The 25,774-nt window shown below is 44.5% G+C and overlaps 2 protein-coding genes across 3 annotated transcripts in view; one reads left to right on the forward strand and one right to left on the reverse strand.

Moving 5' to 3' along the window:
* The window catches only part of SLC9A2 (solute carrier family 9 member A2), a 94,317-nt gene extending 92,219 nt beyond the window's left edge, over positions 1 to 2,098 (forward strand). Inside the window, exons 11-12 of the mRNA XM_008699138.2 lie at positions 89 to 179; positions 1,498 to 2,098. Coding sequence (XP_008697360.2) covers positions 89 to 179; positions 1,498 to 1,868 — 462 coding nt within the window. The 3' untranslated portion in view covers positions 1,869 to 2,098. The remainder of the gene's footprint in view (positions 1 to 88; positions 180 to 1,497) is intronic.
* Positions 2,099 to 8,771: 6,673 nt separating this feature from the next.
* Positions 8,772 to 25,136, reverse strand: MFSD9 (major facilitator superfamily domain containing 9). Of its 2 annotated transcripts, none has more exons than XM_040623655.1 (6): positions 24,908 to 25,136; positions 20,594 to 20,681; positions 19,204 to 19,247; positions 18,948 to 19,077; positions 15,824 to 15,976; positions 8,772 to 12,461 (listed from the first exon to the last, which is right to left on the reverse strand). In XM_040623655.1, exons 1-6 carry the CDS (start codon positions 25,070 to 25,072, stop codon positions 11,665 to 11,667), a joined length of 1,377 nt encoding a protein of 458 aa, XP_040479589.1. In that variant the 5' UTR covers positions 25,073 to 25,136; the 3' UTR covers positions 8,772 to 11,664. The 2 variants fall into 2 exon arrangements, with proteins under 2 accessions (XP_040479589.1, XP_040479588.1); XM_040623654.1 differs by having other exon boundaries at positions 15,824 to 16,033; positions 24,908 to 25,131.
* Positions 25,137 to 25,774: the final 638 nt, after the last annotated feature.

The following is a 25,774-nucleotide window of genomic DNA, read 5'->3' on the forward strand; positions in this document are numbered from 1 at the left end:
AGGCGCCCCTGATGTAAGATTTTAAATTTCTGATACATAACAAATGACAGCTGCATAGCCTAAATAAGCTTTTCCGTGTTTTCCACAGGCTTCCACCTCAACCTCTCGATATTTATCCTTACCAAAAAATACCAAGCTTCCAGAAAAACTACAGAAGAAGAAGAATATTTCTAATGCAGGTAATGAATTCAGTTGGAGCAGAAACAGTAAATTTATCTACTAACGTTCATAAAATAGAGAATTTCCCCATTCTTTTTCTTCATTAGGGATAATGAGTTTAATGGTTTACAAGTCTAAAATAATAATATGGTGACTTCTTATTAGCATGGTAAGCTTTTTGGACGGAACTTCTGTACACATTAAAAATAACTGAGTCCGTTATTTTCCATAATGATTCTACTGGATACAGCAAAAGCAAATGCTGTTACTTGTGGTCAGCGAGCAGGTAAACAGAAAGTTGTAAATTTGCAGAGGTGTATTAAATTTTTATAATTTTCATTTATTTTCATAACGGCAGCCATAAATTTTACTTCTGCCCACAATCATTAAAGTTTTGGCATATAAAGTCAAATATCTCTTGACTTAATGATAATCTTTATGTAGACTTCAAGCCATTTTCTGTGAACCCCAGAAGAAGTATATTAGGAGACCATGTTATTAAAATGTGGGATGTAAGAATAACCCCCACCTTTATTTCTGGTCGTTTATTTAATTAACCGAGAAGAGGAAAGTCTAATGATGGCTGGTGGTCATGATGGGTGAGATGGGAAATGAGAAGGGAGGCCAGGCAGCCTGAGTATTTAGAGCAGTGGGCCACGTCACCACTGTGCGCCCACCAGAACGCTCTTCCGTCCCGAGAATCTCAGCTCCCACGAGCTGTCCTGACCTGGATTTTCACAACCAACTAGTTCTGATCATGTGTCTTCTTATTGTTTGGAAAGTGCACATTGGTATTTTGGCCCTTTTATGAAAATATAAAGGAGATAAAGAAGCTTGTCTCTGAGATTCCAGAGCAAGAGACGAATTTTCATAATAGCAGCTAATTGCTGGTCTGCTTTCTGTGCGCCAGACCTAGAGCTGAGCCCTCCTGGGAGCGTTCTGATGGGGCAGGTGGGAACACAGCTGCTGCTGCCTGGGAGTCTCACTTTGATAGCCAGCTCCACCGCTTACTAATATCTCTTGAACTTCAGTTCCCCCGGCAAATGGGTGATTGTGAGGATTAAATAGGCGAATGCGTTTTAAAGTGCTGATTATAATGACAGTTGCCTGGCACACAGTAAGCCCTTCAGTGTGGGTGTGAACATTCAACAACGCCCACAGAGATTATGTATCATGCCCAGGTCTGTGGGCTAGAGGGACTGAGCCCTCTGACCTCCCCTGCCTAGCGCCCAGGGCGTGAGGACACAACAGGTGCTGGACCCACTCATGCATTGCTGAGTCACTTACAATGCCTTCTCTCAAAAATGCTTGCCCATGTTGTCCTTTTGCTATCGGTAGGTGGCAATAGCAGTGACTCGGACACAGATGTTGGGACCACCGTCCTGAACTTGCAGCCCCGAGCAAGGCGCTTCTTGCCAGAACAGTTCTCAAAGAAAGCCCCACAGCCCTATAAGATGGAATGGAAGAATGAGGTAGACGTTGATTCCGGACAGGGGCAGCCTTATACCCCTGCAGCTCCCCACAGCAAAGAGGGGGGCACCCAGACCCCAGGCATGCTACGGCAACCCCTTCTCTCCAAAGGCCAGTTTGGCCCAGTGCAGGAAGACAGCGGGACTGAAGGCGTCCGACCCAAGCCACCACCCAGGCTGGTCCGCAGGGCATCGGAACCCGGTAACCGGAAAGCCCGATTTGGAAGTGAGAAGCCTTAATGGAAATGGCCAAAGCAGACCTGGGGTGACTGACCCGGCCTGGCTGGCGTTTGTTACTCTGAAACCTGACACAGTGGGATCCATTTAATACCCTCTATGCATCTAAATAATTTCTTTGGGTAGTTGAGTCATGCCATTGATTGACGGGATGAATGCTTAACCCAAGAAGAGGAAAATCAAAGAAAAAAGCCCCATAAAATGCCTTTTATGACTTCTTGCTAGCAGTTGTATTCTTTGCAAGCCTAAAGAAAAAAAAATGTGTGCCTTTATTGAACTTGAATGACAGAACTTGAAATTTTTAACACACCCGTGTTGGTGAAAATTTTAATATATACATATATGCCTCAAATTTTATTTATGAAAATCTATGTATATCTCTAATCAGTTTTTAAGCAAAGGGCGCTAAAAACACTCCACATCTTTCCAAGGCGTAAAGGGCAGCTCCCGGAGGATGGTGGGCCATCCGCTCGGAGTCAAGATGTTTCCCCATCCTGAGCTGATGAGCAGTGGGTAAGGAAAGAGCACAGCATGGAGCAGGGATGCCTGGTGAACCCAGACGGAGGAGGCCGTCAGAATGGGCAGATGAGGAGGCCTGGCTCCCAGAGCACAGATTCCCGTGAAATAATGAGTCAGCTGGATTTAATTTGCTCCTCGTGCTACTGTACGTTCGAGGGTGACCCAGAGATTCCATCTCTCGTTTGTGTTTGAATGGTGCAAAGAGAAAGGCTGCGTGGGTGACACGATGTATGACAGACTTGGTGGCAGCTTTTGACGAAGTTACAATGTGTGGGCCTCATGCTGTATGAGGGGAGACAGGCAGCACCTGCTTACAACTCGTTGGCAGGTTTTACATTGTGCAATACTGGGAGGAGGATGCAGGAGATCCCCTTTCATGCCCATCTACGACTACCTGCGTTAGAATTTTTCTGTAGAACATTCTAGAACTTTGAAAACAGGTCAGAGGCTCCAAGCAGACAGTTTATATATACAGTATTCCAATGTTTAACGAATTGGTGAGAGTTCAGGTTTTGAAATTTTTTCAGGAAGCACTTTAGAGAATATAGGAGCTCTTTTTTTTTTTTTTTTTTGCACTCGTCTATAATATGTTAGCTTTCCCCTGTCAATAAAGTAGTGACTCAAATTCTTCATATAAAAATGGATTCTACTCATCTGAGTACTTTGTAAAAGTACAACACAGAGAGAAGTAGAATATAATCATTAAAGATTAATATTTGAATTTCCATCTTAAACTGTAGATTTTATTGGCCTCCCCCCCCCCGAAAAACTCCTCTTTAAAACTGTACCGGAACAAGATTCTAAATGTCTGGGGTTAAATACAAATAAGGCCATGCATATAGTCCCCTGGGTGCACACGGGAGATGCAGCAAAGGATACAAAGGACCACAGTGTTGTTCGTGGGAAAACCTGAATGAATTAGGAAGATTCTGTACTCAGAAATCCTAGGGCTGCTTCTCTTATCCCTTCTCTTTAACCCCACCGACCTGGAGAAATAAATCGTCTACCCTGTCTCTCATCTTTTACAGTCTTGGAATACTGCTAGATCATTGGGCGTGAGGCAGAGAGAAAGATAAACACACAAGGTACAATTTCACGTATAGCGCTATTTCCTTCCCAAACTCATCCACGTCGATCAGTGGACACGATAGACACCATTTGAAAACTGTAAGCTTAGGACTCTGTGCCAAATATCTTAATTTTACATGAAAATATTTATATAATATATATGTATGTATTTCATCTGCTGAAAAGAAATTAAAACTGACTTTTAACTTAGAATTTTATTATAGGAATGTGATTCGTCAAGAGATGGGATGTATATTTTTGAAAATGCCAAGAGTAAATTTTTAGAACTTAATGAAAAGAAAGGTAACCTTTCTGAAAAGAAAGGTTAAAGTGGAAAATGACCTTAAAAATAAATTTCCTGATTTTTCCTGGTGTCCTAGAATAATAAATATTACAAGGAGTCTAATTTTCTGGAACCAAAGGAGAAAACATGAACTTTTTTATTACATTTCTTCTTGTTAAGCAGGTAGACCAAATTCAGCTTGCACTGATGAAAAGTCAATAAAGAATTTGGTTGACATTGTGTAAATTTCAAAAAAAAAAAAGCACTTATGTCATCTTATTATCAGTCTAATTTTTTTATTTGTTGAGTGACAAAAGCAATGAAAAATAAATTTGACTTCATTTCGCTTTTTCTCTATACTTTCTTTTTTTCAAATAAGATTACTAAGTTCTAGACACTACAGGAGAGAATATGAGACCCTGTAAATTCAAGACAGTCTAAATTTTCTGTACTGCAGACACATCTCCAACCCTTTGTAAAGGACTCCCCTAATTCAAGCAATACTTGGTCCAACCAAAAATTCCAGTGTGACTATACAATTTTGATGGGTTTTTGGTATTCGTTGTAACCAATTTGACTTGAACTGCCTGTAAGTGCAAAGTCTAGGCTTATTTCTTTACCTGTAATGCTAAGGGCTGACTGTTGGGAACAGTTAGGCCAGTTAGTGAACAACTGGGAATTGTCTCCAAAGTTTGAAACTCTTAAAAAATGTGCATTTTGTGTATAATTCCCCAGAATATCTGGGATGAAATTCCCTTCGGCTTTTACTAAGCTTTGTAGTGGGAGAGGGGAGTGTTTATTTATATAAAGAGCTTAGAGAAGTTATTTATTACATGTCTCAGTATGTTTTCCATTTGTCGCACTGCCCAAATCATGTTTATGTTAAAACTGGCATTTTATAAACAAGTGTGAGAACTATAATATTTTGTTAGTTCAAAGTTCACACTTGACTTTCTTCTCTGAAGGTGATTAAATAAAGAGAGGTCTTTGTCCCGTTGGCATTATCTGCCCAAGCCTGAACGTTGCATGTTGATTCCCTTTTTTAAGATGAACGAGAAACGCTCAGGACTCAACTCTCTGATGATCCGAGACCTTGTGTGTGTATGTGTTTAACTTTTAGAGCAAAACGTGTAGCTTGCTGGTACTTTGTATGCGACATGTTAACCAGGCCCTTTCTTCAGTCTCCTTGTAAGGCAGTGAGAGCCCCATCTGGGTAACTCCTGCCTGGCTGTGACCACAGCTCTTTGTTCAAAAGAAAGGACACCTCCCTTCAGAATTTTTCCCAGTGTCATTCACTCCACATGTGGCTGACCCCCTCAAACGTGGTCACCCCCTGCAGATGGGCAGATGAAGCCCCCGCATGGTTAGCTTTGAACGTCTTCTTTAATGTTGCAATGGTACATAGTTTTTGATCCCTTCTGTCTTCTAACTTTCTACAATTTTTTCAAAGAAAGTTCTATTTTACTACCTCTAAAAATAGTCGAGAAATTGTGGTCAGTTCTCTTACTTGTCTGGTCAGAGAAACAGGTGTTTCTAGGCGTGGAGTTAATGTATCTGCTGTCAGTGGATTATGAAATTTTCAAGCTGCGCAGCTTACTGATGAATTTGAATGGCTCACAACTGCCTTCAGAGGTTTTATGTTACCGACGTTTCATGGGGATTTGTTATCCTTGTATTGTGCGGTATGGAAACTCCCTTCAATGAGATGTCCCGTAGACAGAATGCCAGACACATTGGCGGTGAGTTTTCTGATTTTCACGACTGTAACAAAACACCCTGAATTAAATATGCAAATGTTTTTCTCCTTTTTTCTTTTTTTTTTTTTAAATTTCACTGAGTCCTATTATGTCATCAGTACACGCGGTAACAAAATTTGTAATTTAAATGAGGGCTCTCTGCATCCAGAGTCTGGTAATGCTGTTTGCCAGACAGAAATTATATATATGTATGTATACCAACAAAGAATTTTTCCTGGTTTCTGTGAAATGTACAAAAGTCTAAGTGTTAAATCAGTATGGAAGGGAAACATTTAATGGAATAAACATAACTGAAAATATTTAATCACTGTGGAAAAAATAATGCATCACAAGAAACGAGGACAGCCCCTCCAATTCCGATTTTTACATTTATATACCAAAACCATTCTCATGTGTGCTAAAATGGGGTCATGATAGCTGGAATTTGTGAGAGGTAAGAATTTAAGAGGACTGCAGATTTCAGTGGCTTTAGCTTCAAATACACAGAATATCTCAAACAGGGCCAACACTGTTAACTCTGTTAAAGAAACGTAATGAAGATTGTAACTGGTCCATTAATTTTCTCTATGTAAACAGACCCTTGTAAAGGGTTCAAAGATAATGCATGCTCTGGAATATTAAACGCTGCCTTCCCAAGCCAACTCAAGCAAAACAAATTCAACAAATGCCATCCATTGTCTTACCAAACGGTTTTTAAAGATTATGCAGGGTTCTATACGAACACATCAAATTTTTAGCTTTTCACTAACACACAGTTTTTGGCACCTGCTCAACACCGTTTACTGTATTTGCTACCATAAGTTCCTCTGGCTGTTGGGCATCCAGTTCAAGTCCTTACCTTTAGCCGGAAAGTTAGTTTGAAGGCATTACAACTGGTCATACTTTATTGTTTTGTTCATTCCAAAAAGATGGCACAGTGAAGGTGCTCTGAAGGTGACCAGGAGAAAATGTCCACCCTTCTCCATGTCATGACCACCTGGCACCATCAGAAGCTGGCTTATGAGCCGGGGCCTGTGTTTCAGCCCACAGCACAGACCAAGGCAAGGCCGAGGCATGGCCCATTCACGTGCACTCAGATCCAAGGGCAGGGCCCCTTTGTCCACAGCAAACACATTTATTACATCAGGTTTATTCTGGATAGTTCAGTGGTTTCAGTTTCATTAGGCCAACTCAGGATAGGTTTAGGTGGGTAAACTATCACACGAAAAAAACCCTCAGCCTGGGTACACACCTGAGTCCCGGCAATTCAAAATGGAAGAGATTCTTTGATAAGCCTAAAAAAGGTCACCTCCTAGTCGATGTTGTAAATTGCAACTAGTAGTGGGTATTTTAACGATTTTTCCCTCCACAGTGTATACTTTGGAAAAAAAAAAGATTTTTATTTATCAGGATGTAGTATAGTTTAAATCAAGGCTGATCAAAATACAATTTTTTATTCTAACAAGGTCCTTAGTCCACTTTTATGCTATAGTTTATGCTATATAATTATGGGTAATAATTAACACCTCCTTCCTTAATGTTTACAATTATCTTTTCCCCTTGAGGAACAGCACAAGCTGTTTAAGAGTATACAATTCCGAATTAAAATCAGCATTATTTCTTACAATGTACTAAATCTGGAAAACAGAAATTGTCCGTATTGTCTTCGTACACAGCTGTCTGTAAAATGGTGAGTTTAGATGATCTGTTTGGGAAAAATGAGAAATCGAAAGTAAAATATTGTGTTAAAATAAGTTAGTATTTGTGTACCTAAGTAAAAATAAATCCTACTGATGAGATGTCACCTTAAAACGATTTGCTTGCCAAAGATGTGCAATAAATTTCAGATCATGTATACATTTGGTCTTAGCATATGGTTTGAAAAGCCAAAAGCTTGTTGTTTGCATTATTAGGATGCGTTTTAGCATAACTGGAGGTTAACATTTTCAAGCGCTTCTGGACCCTGACTTAACATACACAATCAGGATACAGCAACAGCTCCTACAAGTTACAATCAGAATAAATGATAACACTTTGTTATAATTTTAAAGGGATCGTATTATTAAAGAAAATTATTACCACGTAACTGGCAAGTTCTTCAGGAAAAATAAAATTTTAGGGCAGAAAAACAATTTTTTCAGTCCATCACCGTGTTCTGAGAAGAGCAGCATTATACATCATCCTGGCTAGATCTGTGGGAATCTTATTTCAGAGACTTCTGAATGGCTAAGGTTTCCAGGGGAAATAGGGCTCGAGGAATCACCATGCTGGCTTTTACTATACATTCCAAATAAAAGGCTATCCTTTTATACAGCAGGTGCCCCAAAGCCTGAAATTTCCCCTAAGTGCATTGACTCCCCTCCCCCCCCCCAGATGTCTAAATTTCTTAAAGAAGTGTCCTAGGGAAAAGACGTCTTCTTAATGTTCAGAACATGCAGAGAACAAACTCTCATAAATGCCCACACATGTTCTCTGCCAGTTGCCATAGGATGGGGCAGAAAGTCTCAACACTCACTACCAGCTAACCTTGCCTGAGCTCTGCCCGGACCAGACACCTGTCCAGAATCTTGTGACCCGGAGGTCACAAGCTGACAGTCCCCAGGCCTTTCAGATTTTTACCCTGATTCCCTCAGTGCACCTGCCTTCTCTCTCCTGTTCCTCTTGGATTACTGCCCTCGAGGGATCTTTGACATGAAGTCCACAGAGCATTATTCTTTGAGAATAAAAGCTCACCTCTGAGCATGGTACATGAGCCCCTTCATGATCTAACCCAGGGACTCTCAACTCTGGGGCACTCTGGAGTCTGGTTCTAGAGGTCTAGGGCAGGCTCTGGCCTCACTATGCAGCCAGAACTACTGATTCTTGCCCCTTCTGTCTGCTGCAGGCATAACTTGACCCACAGGCCTGGGCTTTAGAGGCTTGCCCATGTTGCTGCCTTGGCTAGGCATGCCTCACTCCCTTTCTGATGTCTGCTCATCTCTCTGGACATGAGGGAAGAGGTATACCTTTCCTCCATGGAGAAGGCCAAAGTCTTCTAGAACCCAAAACACCGAGGAAGATTCACAGAACTTAGCAGTTGGGGCTGGCATAATGCCGAAAGGGTGCCATATCCTTTATAAACTTCTCAGGCAAGTTCAATGCCCTTAAAATAGGATTCCGTATACTATTAAGTTGAACCATGTGAAACTGCAGGCAATTTTGACTTAGGAAAATAGCAATTTTGTGTGGCTCAACCTAAATACTTTGGAAATTATTACAGAAGTTTCTCAAGAACTCAGAAACAAAACAACACAAACTTTAGGTGAGCAGATTTAATTTCCCTGAGATCATATTCCATAAAATATACAAATACTGTCTATAGACCAGTGGTTTTCAAAGTTTACTGTGCACACAGAGCAGCTGGGGATCTTGTAAGAATGGTTCCCAGCAGGTCCGTGCTGGGGTGTGAGTGTCTGCATGTTTAACAAGCTCCAGGAGAATGTGGACGCTGCTGGTTCTGGAACACACTTCTGCATATCCACACATCAGACTTCTTAAGAGGAACTACAGGTGTACATCAGAGATATTGGGCTTGGTTCCCGACCACCACAATAAAGTAAATATTGCAATGAGTCAAACGAATCTTTTGGTTTCCCAGTGTACAGAAAAATTACGTTTATACTACACTGAAGTCTATTAAATTTACAGTAGCATTATGTCTAAAAAACAAAGTACATACCTTAATTAAAAAGATTTTATTGCTAAAAAATGCCAACCATCATCTGAGCTTTCAGCAAGTGGCAACTTTTTGCTGGTGGAGGGTCTTTTTTCAATCTTGCGCAGGGTGGTGGTTGCTGAAGGCTGGGGTGGCTTTGGCAATTTTTAAAAATAAGACAGCAAAGAAGTTTGGCACATCAGCTGACACTTCCTTTCACTTGAACACTTAGAGGCCACTGTAGGGTTGTTAACTGACTGGCCTGACTTCAATACTGCTGCATCTCAAGAAATAGGGAGGCCCGAGGAGACGGCAAGAGATAGGTGACCAGCCAGTTGGTGGAGCCATTGGAACACATACACTTATCGATTACATTCACCGCCTTATATGGGCATGGTTCATCAAAGATCACTGATCGCACATCACCATACCAAATATGACGAAAAAGTTTGAAATATTGTGAGAATTGCCAAAATGTGACATAGACACAAAGTGAGCAAATACTGCTGGAAAAATGGTAGCTATAAACTTGTCGACACAGGGGTGCCATGTACCTTCGGTTGGTAAAAATGCAGTATCTGTGTGCACAATAAAGGGAAGTGCAATAGAACGAGGTACACCTGCATAATATTTATCTAAAAAAACCCCACGAGCGTGGAGAATAACAAAAATGTTTCTCTCCTTTCTATGCGAAGATCAACCCTGGTTTTCAGTATTTGCATGTAGCTGGTTAACTGTAAAGCCTTAATAAATTTATAGGCTTTATTTAACTTCAAAAATAAAGTGCTAGGACTTCAAAAATGTAATGACTATATTAAAGAATGTCTAAGAAACTTGTCTATTTCTGAGCGCAAAGAAAAGATAATCTTCGGAGAAATTCTACTTCATTGCATAAACCCTTGATTACTTCTTGGCCTTTGAGTCTAAGCTCTATGACGATTTGGTGGGCTCCTGAAGGGCCACACCATTTCATATTATATTTTGCTTTCCTCAAAAGCACTTAGCGCTTGTATAAAAGTTCACAATTACAACACTTAATAAAAAAGTTAATATTTTCCTTGTAGCTAGATAGAAGGGGATTCTTCAAACATCCAACTAATTCTTTATCATAAATATTTGAGTTTACCCCATACACAACTTCTAAAACTAGAGAAACATTTTTTTTTCTGTTTTACATACATTAACAATTATACATGTGTTAGGTTGAAAACATGAATAATTTCCCAGTGGACCCATCAAAAAGAATGAAAGGAATGTGAACTTTGGTAGTTTGCATGTGGAAAAGAGAGGGAGCCCCAATATAATTATTATTCATAGGTGACATCATCCAAGTAGCAAGAACCACGCAAATGCTTCGCTGTGAGTTTGTGCTAACCCTCACTCCGAGCCTTGCAGCTGGACCCTGGGGCACCACTTTTGGAATGACCATTTAGCCTAGGCCTAGGAAAAGGCGTTTCCCTGTAGATCAGTGTAGCTCTTTTGTTCTCAAGTACGGTATTAAAATAAAACAATGTAGAGTTAGGTCTGTCTGATAAGGCAGGACACCTGCCTCTTACAGGGCATGAGATGTTCATCTTAAAGGCATTCCTGTGCTTTGTCTTCTCCACTGGGCTCTACCATCATCCAACCGATGCAGCCCCACGGAGCTCTGGCTTCTGGAAGCAGTTCAGGCCTGGGATCCAGGGAGAACTAGCCAGATTGACAACCTCAGCTCTCTGCAGAGCATGGAGCCTCCGAGGCAGTCGACACGGGACAGGCTCCATGAACCTGTTTCTCCTATTATGGAGCGTGACTGCCAAGACCCGGGGAGAAGGTTCACACACTCGGACCACATAATCTTAATAGTTCAAACTGAGTTAGCTATTAATAAACACAACCAAGTCTCTGGCTTTGACTTGAATCAAAACTTGAATCACGTCTCCGAATGATCCTTTTTCTGCCTCCAAGAGAAAGTGCTAGTGTTGCTTATTAAATACAGGTTTCTGGGCCTCCCCTAGTCCCGCAGAATCAGTGTCCGGGGGTGAGGCCAGCTACGAGATTTTCCCCCAGCTTCCCCAGGTGGAACCTTGTTACAACTTGAGAAAGTGACAGGCTACTTTCAACAAAGCAGCTTATTTAATCTTTAGGATTCTGATAGCAGAAACCCCCCCTCTTAGTTTATGCAATCTGACATGGAACCTGGGTCCCAGCGGATCACTTTATTAACGGGTTACCCTATTTTTTATTTAGCAGGGGAACGCATCACCTTCTGTAATCCCACCACCATCTTCCTGTCCTGAAGCTGGTAGGGTTTCCCCGTGGAAAGTTTTAATCCCACCAGCGGGGTTCGAGGAGGAGACGTTTACATAACCTTAATCCCTTCCCTTTGACAAGGCTCTGACTTCTGATCACCCGGCAGGCTGGACCTGGGCGGCTCCCAACGAAGCCCGTCCCCTGGGAAACCACCCTTCCCGGTCTCTGTCCCTGCCCCAGCATTGGTTTCTTCCATCCAGTTCTACTCTACTCACGTTTTTTTAATTTGTCACTCCCACCACCACCACCATAGCGGGCTCTGTTCAGTGACATTATGAAGATGGCCACGAGCGCCAGGGCGGCCCCCAGGCTGGGGGGGCCGCACGGGCTCACCTCCTGCGCCAGCCCCGAGAGGAGCGGGGCGATGATCCGGCCCACGGCCGTCACGGACTGCCCCAAGCCGATGACCGTGCCGCTGGCCTGCGCCCCGCCCGCGGCCAGCTGCAGGTCAGTGATGCAGGTCCTGCCCACGGCGGTGGACACGGCCAGCAGCGAGGAGCAGAGCACGGCCACGGCCACGGAGCGGGCGGTGGCGTGCAGCAGCAGCAGCAGGCAGGTGAGCGCGCTCGAGTGCAGCAGGACGGCGCGGCCGTCGTGCCCGTACAGCCGCAGCAGCGGCCCCAGCGCCAGGCCGGCCAGGGCGCCCAGCGCGCTGCTGTAGCTGATGAGGTAGCCCGCCGCCCGCGGCCGCACCCCGAAGCGCTCCTCCAGGGCCAGCACGAAGTTACTGTAGTAGAGCATGACCGCCACGGCCATCAGCAAGCGCACCGCGAAGATGTCCCACATTTCGGAAAATATCAGGCTCTTCATGTCGCGCAGCGTGGACGCGACCTCCAGCCAGGGCGGCCTGGCAGGCCTGGCGCCGGCCGGGCTCCGGCGGGGGGTGCTTGCCTCCTGCCCGTGACCGTCTGTCCTCCCCCAGGGTGCAGGGTGCTTACTCGCGGGCAGGCCTTTCTCTGCACTGCAGAGCTGAGCTTCGCACCAGGGAAACAGCCAAACCAGACCTGGTAAGATGGCACAGCGTGTGTCAAAGCAGGCTGCACGCCCCGGCTCACACGGTGCCCCCGGCGCGGGGGGCAAGTATGTTATGAGAGTACCGTTCTGTAGTTTTGTATTAGTACATTTACGAATCTGTGTTTTTGAATCAGTTTTCAACTATTCCCACAGCTACTTCTACTCCATTTTGATAGAATTCCACTGTTCACCTAAAAAAAAAATCTATACCCACAAAACGTTCGCTTTTTTCCCAGCTCAAGAGCCCATGAGGGTTTCCTATATCATGTGATATCGAAATTCTCATGCTGTATGTTTAAATTCATTACCTTTCTAATTCCGTGCGTGTCCACCATCTGCCTACCCATCCGTTCACCACCCATACTTCATCCAAACACTGAAGAGTTCTGCTTCCTAAATGCTAAGTCCCGTGCTAAACAGCAGGAATATATTAACCAACAAGACAAGCCCTATAAAATCCCTGCCCTTAAGGAATTTAAGCCTAAAAGGGGGTTTAGAAAAGTAAAACCTAGAAACTGGGTTACAGGGTGAGTGCTGTTAGCGGAAGCTCAGGATGCCATAAACAGAGACGGCCAGCCTTGGTGGGGGGGGGGCAGCTTGATACCGGTGACCTGTTAGGAAGCACCTGCTGGGATCTGCCCCCAGTCAGGGCCACCGTGTGCTTCTGCAAGTCACCCCTCAAAATCTCTGGGGGTGCCGTTCTCACGGACCACGATGCATGACCTTATGGAGCAGCTCGATTCCTCTTCAGAGAATCTCACGTCCACCCTTGTGACTGGCACATTCCGCCTTGGTCGTTTTATGTATCCCACGCCATCCAAGTAGAATGACCTATTGCCGATCCACGCCCCCACATTTCTGGAAACTGAATTCCAGCTTGCCATTCTAGGACATCTTTTCCAAACTCAACCTGTAGAGTTTTCAGTCCTTCCGCACTTAAAATTCAACTCGGACCAGTGGCCGTTCAGACTGTTTCATGCTGTTTTCAGCAACCCCATCTGTGTATGTGGTTTCTCCACAGTCCAGGTGGACTATTCACCAGGGACTAATTTATGACAGAAAACCACACAAGAATGCAGGCCTGGACTTTCTATCGCTTCTTATCTTTAAAAGGCTCTTGGACATTTTATAGAATCTTGATAAAAATGTGAAAGGACTATCACTGGTGGACTGAGAGGAAGAGTATAATTAAAATAATAAAAATGATCATGATGACAGCAACTGATGTTTACTGAGCGCTTGGCATACTTGATACAGTGGGGTGAACTGCTCGTGTGCAAGACCTCCAGCGCTTGTCCTAGTAAGACCGGGAGTGTTGTTACCCTGTTTTATGGATGAGTAAACTGAGGCAACTCGCCCAAGGCCCACACTAAAAAGTGGCACAGCAGGAATCTGAATACAAGTCTGTCAAACTCCAGAGTCTGAGTTCTTAACCATGAAAACCGAAATCACGGAAAAAAAAGACATAAAAGGCCTTTCTCAGACAGAGTGGCCGATCAGAGTGAGGATAGGAGAAGCTGAAGGGGTAAAAGGGGTTGAGGAAGACGGCTGAAGTCACTAGGGAAAAAAACACAATACACCGTGTTCAGTGCGCTGGAAGGCAAAGGCCGGTGTGAGACAGTGTCTGCCGGCCTGCCCCCATCGCTCTCCTCTGCTACTCCCTGCATCAGCTCGGCCTGCTGACCTCCACATTTCTTAAGAATGCACAAGAAATCCCTATTACTATTTTTAGCCTTTGCGGATGAGAACACTTGTGGCTGAACTATCCCCGACTGACTCAGATCCATTCACAGGCTTAGGTTAGGGCCTGACATCCAACAGCATCATCTCTGCAGAATCCAAAACAGAGCTCCATAGTCACGGTCTTCGTTTACACACTGACTTCGGACTTCCATGGCTATCACATTCAGCACATTCCTTCATGAGCGCAGGTACCTGGCCACACCAGCCGGTCATGCGCTTCAAGTATTTTATCTAGATTTACACTAATCCCTCAGACCTCACCTCCTGGAGGAGGTTACAGGTTAAACTTCTGCCAGGAAATCATAACGTATTCCTATGAGGATTGACATTGAACTCCTGAACTCTGCTTCCTGAGTGTTATATCCTGGCTCAACGTGGAATCCATCCCTCCACCTGGAGCCTTGAATACAAAGGCTAAATAAAGATGCAGTAAACTACCATTAATTAAGGCAAACTGAGTAACATGAACCGATCCGCTTGTTTATGAAGTTGTTTATCTAAGGCTCAGGAAGGTACCAGTCTCTGGGCAAAGAGGTTTATCCTCTTTGCTTTAGGCGACTGGCCCTGCATCCAAGGAGCTCATAGTCTGGTAAGTGTTCCTTCATTCATCAAATACTATTGAACATTGGCTTTATGCCTGGCCAGTTCTGGGCAGCAGTGACAGCAGTGAGCAAATCTCTACCCTTGTGGTGCTGAGTTTCTAATGGTATGTGTGGGGAGGCAGGGAGGAGAGGGACAGGGAGAATATAAGCAAGAAAACGAATCGATAATACAATTTCAGAAGTGCTATGAAGAAACCTGAGTTATCTGAAACAGAATCATCAGGGAAGGCCTCTCCAAGGAAGCAAATATTTGACACCTGAATGATAAGAAAACCCAGTAAAGGGGCGCCTGGGTGGCACAGTGGTTAAGCGTCTGCCTTCGGCTCAGGGCGTGATCCCGGCGTTATGGGATTGAGCCCCACATCAGGCTCCTCCGCTAGGAGCCTGCTTCTTCCTCTCCCACTCCCCCTGCTTGTGTTCCCTCTCTCGCTGGCTGTCTCTATCTCTGTCAAATAAATAAATAAAAAATCTTTAAAAAAAAAAAAAAGAAAAAAAAGAAAACCCAGTAAAGATATGTGGGAAGAATGCTGTAGGTGGAGGAAAGAGCGAACTGCAGTGCCCTCCTGTGGGAATGAGCCTGGCGTGTGTGAGGCTGACCAGGAAGCCAGTGTGGCTGGAGCGCATGGAAGGAGAAAGAGAGAGAGGGGGGCAGGGCCTGCCCACCACCATGTTGTGTGAGACACATACGTGCCTTAACACGATGGGAAGACACGGGCAGGCGGTCTGCAGCAGGGAATGAGGTGGTCCAACTTTGAAAAACAAGTCTGCCTATTCTAAGGTGAAGGGGGTTAAGAGCACACTTGTCAGGATGCGCCCTGAGACAGGTACAGAATTGCTGACTCACCTGACACTAATACAGCACCGTATGTGAACTACAGTGGGACAACAACAAAAGATCTGCCTGTTTTAAGAACAACAACGCGTAAGGAGATAAAAGTAAAGCAGGTCGATTGGTCAGTAGGAATGCATATCCCAAACAGTCTTCTTATGATGAAATGTCAACTTACCGGCATTGAGAATGAAGACAGAAAAACAGATGAAGGCTGTCAGATAAAATCCACCATCTAGCTCGGTAAGATATCCACCAACCATGGGGCCCAAGATGAAGCCCACACTAGACGCTGCATTGAACTGTCCGATTACTAGTGGCCGTTCTTTCTCTGCAACCAGATCAGAAAGCAGAGCCCTTGAAATGGAGAGGGTATGTTTAAAAATACCTGCAAGGGGATAAGAAACATGCTTTGTAACATTTTTCAGACCAAAAGGATCTTACATGTGATCTTGCATTTCGTCTCTATCACTGATGGAGTTCTGGCCTCCATTCTCCAAAACCTCTAAGGTCTGCAGTTTCATCCCGCTGTGACTGGACTCCTGATCCAGCCCCACAGTCCTAATTAGCCACCTTATTCTCGGTAGCCAAGCCCTGCACCCTCTGTTTTCCCACCTTCGACCCTGACATCCCAGCATCTCCAGTTTTCTCTGTTAGCCAAATGCAATTCATGGTGGCTTCTCTACAGAGATTTATCATTCTTTATTCATTCACTCAGTGAGTAAACATTCACTGCATGCCTACTCTATGTCCAGCATTAACCTTGACCCTGACCCTGAGGATAATGCAAGGATCAGAGAGCAAAGAGACACAAATGTATGTATCTTCACAGAGCCTGTGTGTGTGTGTGTGCACGTGGGTGTGTGTGCACACGTGTGTATAAAGGTGATAACTGCTAGAGAGGAACAGAACAGGGAAGAAGGATAGGGAGTGAGTAAAAATATAAAAATATGATGACATGGTCATCTAAACACTACCAACGGATTTTCTACTAGCAAGAGGTTTGTGAATTGGTTGACTAAACAAACAGAAAGGTGGGACATGACTGAAGAAGAGATTGAAGTGTATGTGGCAACTTTCTATTCCACATACTTCTGCTGATGTATTTGACTTGTCTGCACCCATACACCCATATGCTGAGTAAACAGACTGAGGGGTTCTGGTAACGTCGGCTACCCAGCACGTTGATCAATACATGGCAGGAACTCAAGCCGCATTGCTGGTGGGTCGGCCTGAAGTGCTCCTAACTGTGATGCGACACAACGGTTTCCAGTGATTTCCTTGAAAGAAGCATCACTGTACATCACTCCGCCGGCACGCTCATCCTGGGTTCTACCCAGCCGTGTCTAAATATGAGCGTGGGCATTTGCCTGATAACCAGCCTCTGTGGGAAGAAAACTTATAAATCTCTTTTGGAATCAGGTAGAGAGACTCTTTCTAGATCTATTTCCTTAAATGTGAGAAAGGACCAGGCTGAAGATGATTCCTAAGAGGCCTGATAGGAATCCTGTGATTATTTCTGAAATGATACCAATGTTGGGTTCACCTTACATACCCGGGGAAGGAGGACTGTGGTGAGGGTAACCCTGACTAGCTTCCTGTTACCTTGTAGAGATTGGGCCAAGGGACAGAGAGAGAAGAAAACGTGTCTACTTCTGGGTCTTCAGTCTCCCTCAGGCTCATCTTCAGGATACAAGGACCTGAACCCACACGTGACATTTACAGCACACCCTGGCAAGGCTCCCCAGGGCTCCCTCATATTCCCGGGCCAACCACACACTGTAGAGACTCCCATAGCAGGAAAGAATTTTACGTATAGTTCTCCTGTTGGCCAAGAGTATCCTGTGTATTAATAGAACTACCACCACTCCAAACGGGCTCATTTCATATTAAATAAAAACATTTTAATCTTCTCTACATATTTCTACCTATTACATACAGGGTCGATTAATCTCATATACTTCTTTAGAATTACGAACAGCCTTACTGCTGATGGTGGAGTGTATTATATTTACACATTGCAACCCAAACCAATCACATACAATAACTTTGACTCTGGATGCACACGGAGCAGCCGTCGGTTGGATTTTGTGTGGAAGTGGGGCACGTTAGGATGACTGCTCATATTTAAAGAGTCAGCGGAAAGGCACAGCATGAATTTTGGAGGGCGAACTCCAAAGACTTGGAGAGTAAGTATGTATGTCACAGAAGTGGGTGTGAAAATCCCAAATAAGCTGGTCATCAATATGTTAAAAGGACTTACTTTATGCTCTGTTCCTTTGGGGCATTAGGTAAATAGGAGCAGCTTAACTGGATATGGGCAGAGGTCTAGTGCTGCACACTTGTCCACTACGGCAGCTGAGTCTGTCAGAGCTCTACTGAGTCAGGGGAGAAAGAACACTGAGACTCCCGGGGCTCTAACAACTAAGAAAGGCCAAGAGAAAATAAAGAGCTTCCCCAGGAACTGCCTACCTGCCACACCAGGACAGCATGCACAAGCGGTGGCTCAGAGAATGGATGAAATGTTTCAGTGAGTGGACAAAATAAAAGCTATTTCGAAAATGTCAGAAACATTCAACATCCGTTTGGAAACAGAAACTCGTCATCACTCTACTATCTCCCCGACCAACAGCCAGACATATAGGAGGCTGCAGGAAAGCGACAGTGGGAAATCCCAATGAGAAGTCAGGAAGCCCAATTTTAAAACTATGAGCTGGCCAAGGGAAAGAATAGAAACCACAGTGCTGGCCAAAGACATTTAACAAATTCTTCCTGACTGAATGCAGAGAGATCGATGGGAAGGAGACAGATCTGGGCAGCAGCATAATGATTCACACTGACAGCGAGGGCTCCAGGCCCTGCCATGTACAAGCTTGTAGCTCTGCATAAGTGAGCAGAGCCTGACTGATACGAAGTGCTCGATCAACAGCAGCGGCCGGTGTTCCAGTTATAATTGCTCTCGTCATTATTTTCTTGTGACATAAGCTCTAATCAAGAAGGCACCGACAGGGGTACCTGGGTGGCTCCGTCGGTTAAACGTCTGACTCTTGGTTTCCGCTCAGGTCATGACCTCAGGGTCCTGGGATCAAGCCCCATGTGGGGCTCTGCGCTCAGCGTGGTCTGCTGGGAATTATTCCCCTCTCCCTCTGTTCCTCCCCCTACTCACACAGGCGTGCTCTCTCTCTCAAATAAATAAATCTTAAAAAAAAAAAAGGCACTGACAAGTAGGATGGTCTCTCTTTATACACTTACATATAATTGATTTATTTTGAATGAAAACACACCAAAGGGCAGGAACTTACCCACAGGGACTCTAGCAAGGGCAAATAGGAACACATTGGTGGATGCTCCAAGAATCAGATAACCCAGGGCGCTGAACAGAATGCACACCAGCAAGGAAGACCGTCTTCCAACCACATCACTCCAGCAGCCCTGAGGAAAGCAAGGAACACAGAAAGTCCTCTGACTCACCATTTTTAACCACCACCACCACCAGCACCACCATGGAGATGCCCCCAAATGTGACCAAGATGTGTTGCCAGATGGGAGACAACTTACCACCAGTGTGCTGGAAAAGAGCTGCAAAATGCCATAGGAGGAGCCTACAAAAAACATCAGTAACGTCAAGAAAATCAGCTAGACCCATCCCAAAAATGGATCAACATAGTAACAATTACATAGAAATTAACAGAAAAATATTAGGGGGAAAAAAGACCATTTTTAAAAAGGAGTTTCCCCCTTTATTTCCAGTTGGAAGGGTAAAGCAATACAATTTTTATTAAAAGACCTTCAGGGGCACACGGGTGGCTCCGTCCGGTTAAACGTCTCAGGTCGCTTTCCGCTCAGGTCATGATCGCAGGGTCCTGGGATCGAGCCCCAAATCGGGCTTCTTGCTCAGCAGGGCGTCTGCTTCTCCCTCTGCCTGCCACTGGCCCTGCTTGTGCTCTCTCTTTCCTCTCTCTCAAATAAATAAATAAAATCTTAAAAAAAAAACTTCAAAATAAAATTGAAGGAAGCAGAAGGCAGACTAAAGGCAAGGGTCGCCCACACTCACTGAGAGAGGCTTCTCCCACTCTGTGAGGCTGTGTACCCCCGACTGAGAAGACCGAACAGAGAGTACTCAGGAGAGTAGAAATCCAAATCCTAGAAAATTCTACTAAGTCTATGCCTCTAACATTCCGGTTTTATAAAATGCTTTAGTTTTATAAAGAACTGACACAGCTTTACAGAGTGCTTTTATCTCCATTATATCAAATAACATGTCCCTTCTGCTCTTCACAAAAACCTTCATGTTGCTGTGTGGGCCAGTATAATTCTACTTTCCAAGGGAAATACAAATCATGGCATGGAGGACATTCCAAATGTTGTATCCACCACTGTTCCCAAACATTTGCTTATCCAGCTTGTGAACAGTCAAGGACTGTTAGTCTTACCAATTTCTTGTGAATTAGCACAATCCTCGGCCCTGCTATGTCCTGTCTCTTTGGTATCAGTGCTTTCAGATGGGGGTTCTATGCTGCACAGGAGAGAAACCCCACAACCCCCTAAGATGTGCTGGTGGTGGTGCAGGAAGCTTGTGAGCAATTTGTCAAGGCTCACCCTAAATCCCTTGCTGCGTGACTTGGTTCCTGCAGGCAGGAGTCTGTACCTACCCTTTAACACACGCAGCCAGCTCCCTGGAGAGGCTCAGTAAGTAACCTCGATGTCACTGGTGGTGGGGGAGGGAAGGATGCTGAACCTCAACACCTCTGTGAACACAGGTAGTCCAGGAAAAGATGAATCACATTCGCTCCGGGGTAACATTTTTAAGTATTCTCAAAATTCCTTTTATCCCACTTTCAATTTACCTTTGGATAAAATTCAGCTATAAGACTGATTTGTTTTTAGCTTCTTAGTCCAGAGGATTGAAAATTCAGCGCTCTGAAAATGTACGATATTAACCACTCACCTACTATTCCAGCAACTGTGGGACTTGCTCCAAGAGACTTGACGTGAAGACTCAATAAAGGGACGACCATGCTGACGCCAAACAAATCCTGAACGACAGATCACTGATTAACTCAGATTAGAAACTGACACTTAGGTGCTCTTAGTGGTAATCCTAATAACAAACTGATTAAAAAAATAAAACCAATACCTAAATTTTGAGCAAACAGGAAAGCATAATTGTATTCTGCAGTATGCTATACCCATCAGATCAAACTTAACAAAGAATCGAAATACAATGTGTTGTAACAGTTGCTACCTGTAAATGCCTGATCACCATGACCTAGAATCATGTCAACCTTCACTTCTTTGTGATTGATCCTTAATACTCAGGGTGGATGTGCTACAGAAGTTATTCAAATAAAAAACAAAACAAAACAAAATGTGTGTAATGAAGGGAGGCAGGATAATGCATATTTCTCGGCAAAGCAGCACTTGCTTCACAATATGAATTTCCTCCTGGAATTAGGGAAGGCGACTGATCTGCGGCTTATAGCCTTACAAGTAGCATCTGAAAAGAAAGTCTCAGCAAAGCAGGAAGGAGAGAGAAAGATGGCGTAGAGGGGAAAGCCAGTGTTCTGCAGCTAAGTCAATGAAAGTGCTTGGGATTTGGGGTCAGACAGTTCTAAGTTCCAGCTCCATTACTTACTAAGCACGTGTGCTTGGAGAGTTGTTTAATGTCACCAAGCATCAGTGCTGTCATCTGTAAAAAATGGGGATAATAACACCTGTCTGGTAGAAATATGATGTACATTAAGAGATGTAATGGTTGAGAAAGGTCTAACACACAACAGCAGTTCACACATATTTGCTCTTTTCTTCAGTCCCGGGGATCAGTACTGATCCTTTTTGCTAGGTATTCTGAGTTAACAGAAAGACTTAATTTTTCCTTTAGGTTTTGTTCTCATTCCTACTTCACTTGCGTACTTGCAACAACTGGTTTAGAAGAAGGAAACCACATTGCACACACGCGGTTTTCTTTATATTCAACTGGAATTCCTTTTCTTGTAATCCTGGTTAAACAGAAAGAAATGCACAAAAAATATTTTTTCTTTGGGCCCACAATTAATCTTTTGTTTGTGGCTTCTCCTGGTGGCTGTGCATTCACCTAATTTTAGAAACATGAACCTCTAAATGCACTTTTCAGTGGCCCTTTTCTATGGTCACATCTTTAGATGGCCCTATATTTACTATCTGGTGGTCTTAAATAGCTCATAAATTTATACTACCCGAACTACAGTTTTGATTTTGATTTTAAGATTACTTAAAATTTCTTTTGATTCTAAGCCAATGTCTTTTGGGCTTTGCTGTTAGCTTTGTTTCATCAGCCTACTGATGTATGATATCATTTAAAAGACCCCAAATACATCAGTTACCTAGTGAATTTTCTGAATCTTTCAGAAAAGAAAACTCAATTGTCCAAGAAGATTTTTTTTCCAAAAAATTCCCAGTACCGCTTGTCATTTAACATTCAAATAAAGGATGGGAGAGAAATAATTAAGTAGGCTGAGATTTATGGCAGGTAATAAGAAAACAGACTCATAAGTAATAACTGATGATCAGTGTTATTTTAACGCTTTGCGAGCCTGAAAAATGTTATCTATATCCAAGGATGCTGCTCTAAAATCGTCTTTCAGGAAGTTGTGCTCTAAAATTGTCTTCGCCTTTACTAGAAAAGGGAACTCCTCTCTTCCTGTGAATCTGCAGTTTCTTTGAAACCACTGGCTTTGAATGCACTTTGAAAGTGGCAACTGGTCATGTACTTGAAACCGTTTATAAGGCAATCAGGCAAGAGGGGACCACTTAAACCTTTCATTGAACATCTACATCTCTCAACAAAAACTGGTGGATACACTAAAAAGTTTCAGGATCTTTTTCAGGGTAGGAAATATTTCTTGATTAGCAAATTGCCTCAGTAAGAATGAGTAAGAGACCTGACTACAGCTGACGAAATAAAATACGGATCTCACCGTGTATGCAGAGGAAAGAAGGGACTGAAATCATAGCTCTTAGCACCATCTTACAGTGCTAACCAAAAGGGGTCTAGAGGGCCATCTTCATCTCCCTTCTTAAACATTAAAACCTGGAAGCCCAGATGAGAACTAAAAACAGAATACTTTGGCAAATGACTTCTTTAACCCTGTTCCCTTCTTCTCTTATTAATCTGAAACCATTTTCCTAAAACTCTTAGCGGTCTTTACATCTCTAAATATGTTAAAAGTAATAACTAAGCTATGTACAATAGTCCTTAGATGTTACCTAACAAAGAGCCATTAGATCCTTCAAGGATATCCGAAGCTGCACAAAATTTAATTGCTTACATTTTCCATTTAAAAAAATCCCTACTCTCTTTTAACTTTTGGGAAATATTACATTTTCCCCTGAATGTATTAGAGACCTAATGATTCTCTTGAACAAATTATTAAAGTTTTACATCAGGCTTGCTAAATTAGACTCGCTGTGTGCATAGCATGTAGACAACAGAGGAGAAGCTCTAAATATTCAAATCTGTACTGGAAGGCCGACTATAATGAATGATCTGCGAATTCATTTAAAACATTCAAACTATTTTGAATTTTAGGTCATGTTGGTTTCTCCGAACTCCCAATCCGGGCTTTCCAGGTGAGGGCCCAAATTATTTTCATCTGGCAGAACCGGACACTAGTACTGTCTCAGGGAGGGCAGCAGTAACTTAGTCCCCAGCTCCTCCCAGAGGGTGAATGGCAGCCAACTCCCTTCTGAAATGTCAAGGACCACTCATGATCAATAGTTTTGAATTGGGGGTGGCTGGAATGGAAGGTGAGGTATCTGTACCCCAAGACTGACCTAAGATTAAGGAATGCCAGGCTCTCAACTGGAAACACTGAGCCTGGGGGCAGGGTAGGCAAGGTTAACTACAGGCAGAGATTCTGTGACACGCTGCCCTCCTGAGTGCCTCATGGTGCTGTGTTTACAGAGATTTGGAAAATGCTTTTATCTTGTCTTAACAACTATTAAGTCAACATCAAACCTTTACAGACTCATGAGCATCTTGCATTGCGGAGGGGATAGGGAAACTGCCTTCCTGCTCCTCTCCCAGTTGAGCATGGCTCAATATCCAAACTCTAGTGAGGCCATCATACTGGGGAGTAGTGGTCTTAACACGCACCTGGGCAGAAAACAGTTAATTCCTCTTTGCCAGGACCTAGTGCCTTTGGGGACTATTCAAGGCCTCTGAAGGCAGTCTTCACCCAGTGACACTTGACCTGACCAGTTCCTTTTGTCCTCAAGATGTAGTCCCAGTATCAGCAAAGAGGAAATCCTGCTGGGTCCTGGTCCCAGTTCTCTCCTAACCTGGACCAGCTCACAACCAGGGCCACTAAACCAGGTCTGAACTTGAAAGGAGAGGAGTGAAGAGTTGGATCTCGGGTTCCTGCAGATAATTGCCCATGATCTACCAACACAAGCTTTCTGCTAAGATTTTAAGCTCTTCCCAGAAGGGACTGTATTACAGGGACTGGAGCTCTACAGTCCCAACCACATAACCACATAAAAGGTTTTCAGAAATTCTATGAATAATAAATGGATGGAGGTATGGATGACCTCCCCTATCATACACTCATCTTTCTAAGCTTTCCAATCTACGTGGGAAATTCATAATAACTGTCCTTATTAAACCAGGACACACACACATCATGAAAAAACCAAACCTGCCTTGTCCAATAAACAGTTCGTTGAAAGGCAGATGTGTATAATTCACTGTGGTTTGCATTTTTAAACATTCCAGTCTACCAGGAACCCTGATGAAAATGTGCCTAATTCTGCCCAAGTGGGGTCATCAATAGTGACTTCCCTGACCAGGCCTGGCAAAAAAGTCTGTATTCCTACCACACCTACAGACCTCTGAACAGCTGGGCTTTCCCAAACTTGCCCAGGATCCCTGCTGTCCACCCTGCGTGCTCTGTACCTTTCACAGCACTTAACACCTGGGGTCACCCTTGAGCCCGGCTCAATCACACTAGAGCCTTGTGCTGGGGGCGCCTTAAATGGCAGGAGGGGCAGAGGAGCTGAGGACTTGGCCCTCAAGGGGCAATAAAGCAACGTGGCCTGGTGCAGAGTGAAAGAGGTTTGGGGGCAAAATGAGGCTCGAAAGGAAGAAGGCACCACCAGGCAGATCGCAAGTTCCCAGCCCCGGCTGAGCCTTAAACGACCACCCGGGCTTCAAGAAAAAAGCCACCCCTAATCGGGTTCCAGGTCCAGGACGCAGTCGCCCTTCGCCCCCAGCCCCAGCACTCACCAAGAATCCCACCAGGTAAAGACAGAGCAGGAAGCGGCGGGCTCCGACGGCACGGGGGCCACGAGCCCGCGCCTCAGCCCCGGTCCCCGACTCCTGCCGTGGCATCGGGGTCGCCGAGGCCAGCCCCCCTGCCGAGGCCAGGCCGCGGCGACCCCCCGACTCCATGCAGACGGGTGGGGGGCGCGGCTACCCTCAGCCGCTGCCGGGACCCGCCCCCGCGCGCTAGCCCCGCCCCGGGCGGAAGCGAGCGGCGTGCGCCTGCGTAGAGGGGAGCGCGGCGGTGCTGCGGGGAGGTGGCTGCGCGCGGACGCCGAGCGCTCCAGGAGGGGAGGAGACAGCGCGCGCCAGCGCTGTGTGAGTGACGCGCGGGTTTTGTGATGGTAATGTTGATCCTCTATGTTTCCTTGGAGGGAAGACTGCTTCTGGAATTGCAGGGCGGGCGGGAACTGTGCTGAGCTTCCTCATAGAAGGTGGGGCCGCCGGAGGTGGCGGCCAGCCCCACCTGGGAGTCCCACAGACTTAAGCCCTAGTTGTCTCTGAGTGACCTGGAGTAGGTGCCCTCAGACTGCCTGTTGGAAAAGCAGAACCCCAGAGAACTGTGAGAATCCTGCAAATGCTTCCTGAGCCTGAGGGGAGGTTACAGGTTCCTGGAGTAATAATGATAAGCACACAGTAAATAAACATGGCAAGTTAAGTAATAAACATGCAGTACCCAAGAGAAGACGAACACGATAAAGAAAATAATATGGTGACAAATGGTAGAAGAAAAGCACAGTCTCCAGGTGGAGACTAAGGAGGTGGGGAGTGAGCTGGTGTCCTTTGGTAGCTTGGAAGAGGTGACATGTAGGCTGAAAAGATTGAGGAGAT

The sequence above is a fragment of the Ursus maritimus genome, unplaced genomic scaffold (genome assembly GCF_017311325.1).
Source record: "Ursus maritimus isolate PB19 unplaced genomic scaffold, ASM1731132v1 scaffold_6, whole genome shotgun sequence".
Classification (NCBI taxonomy): domain Eukaryota; kingdom Metazoa; phylum Chordata; class Mammalia; order Carnivora; family Ursidae; genus Ursus; species Ursus maritimus.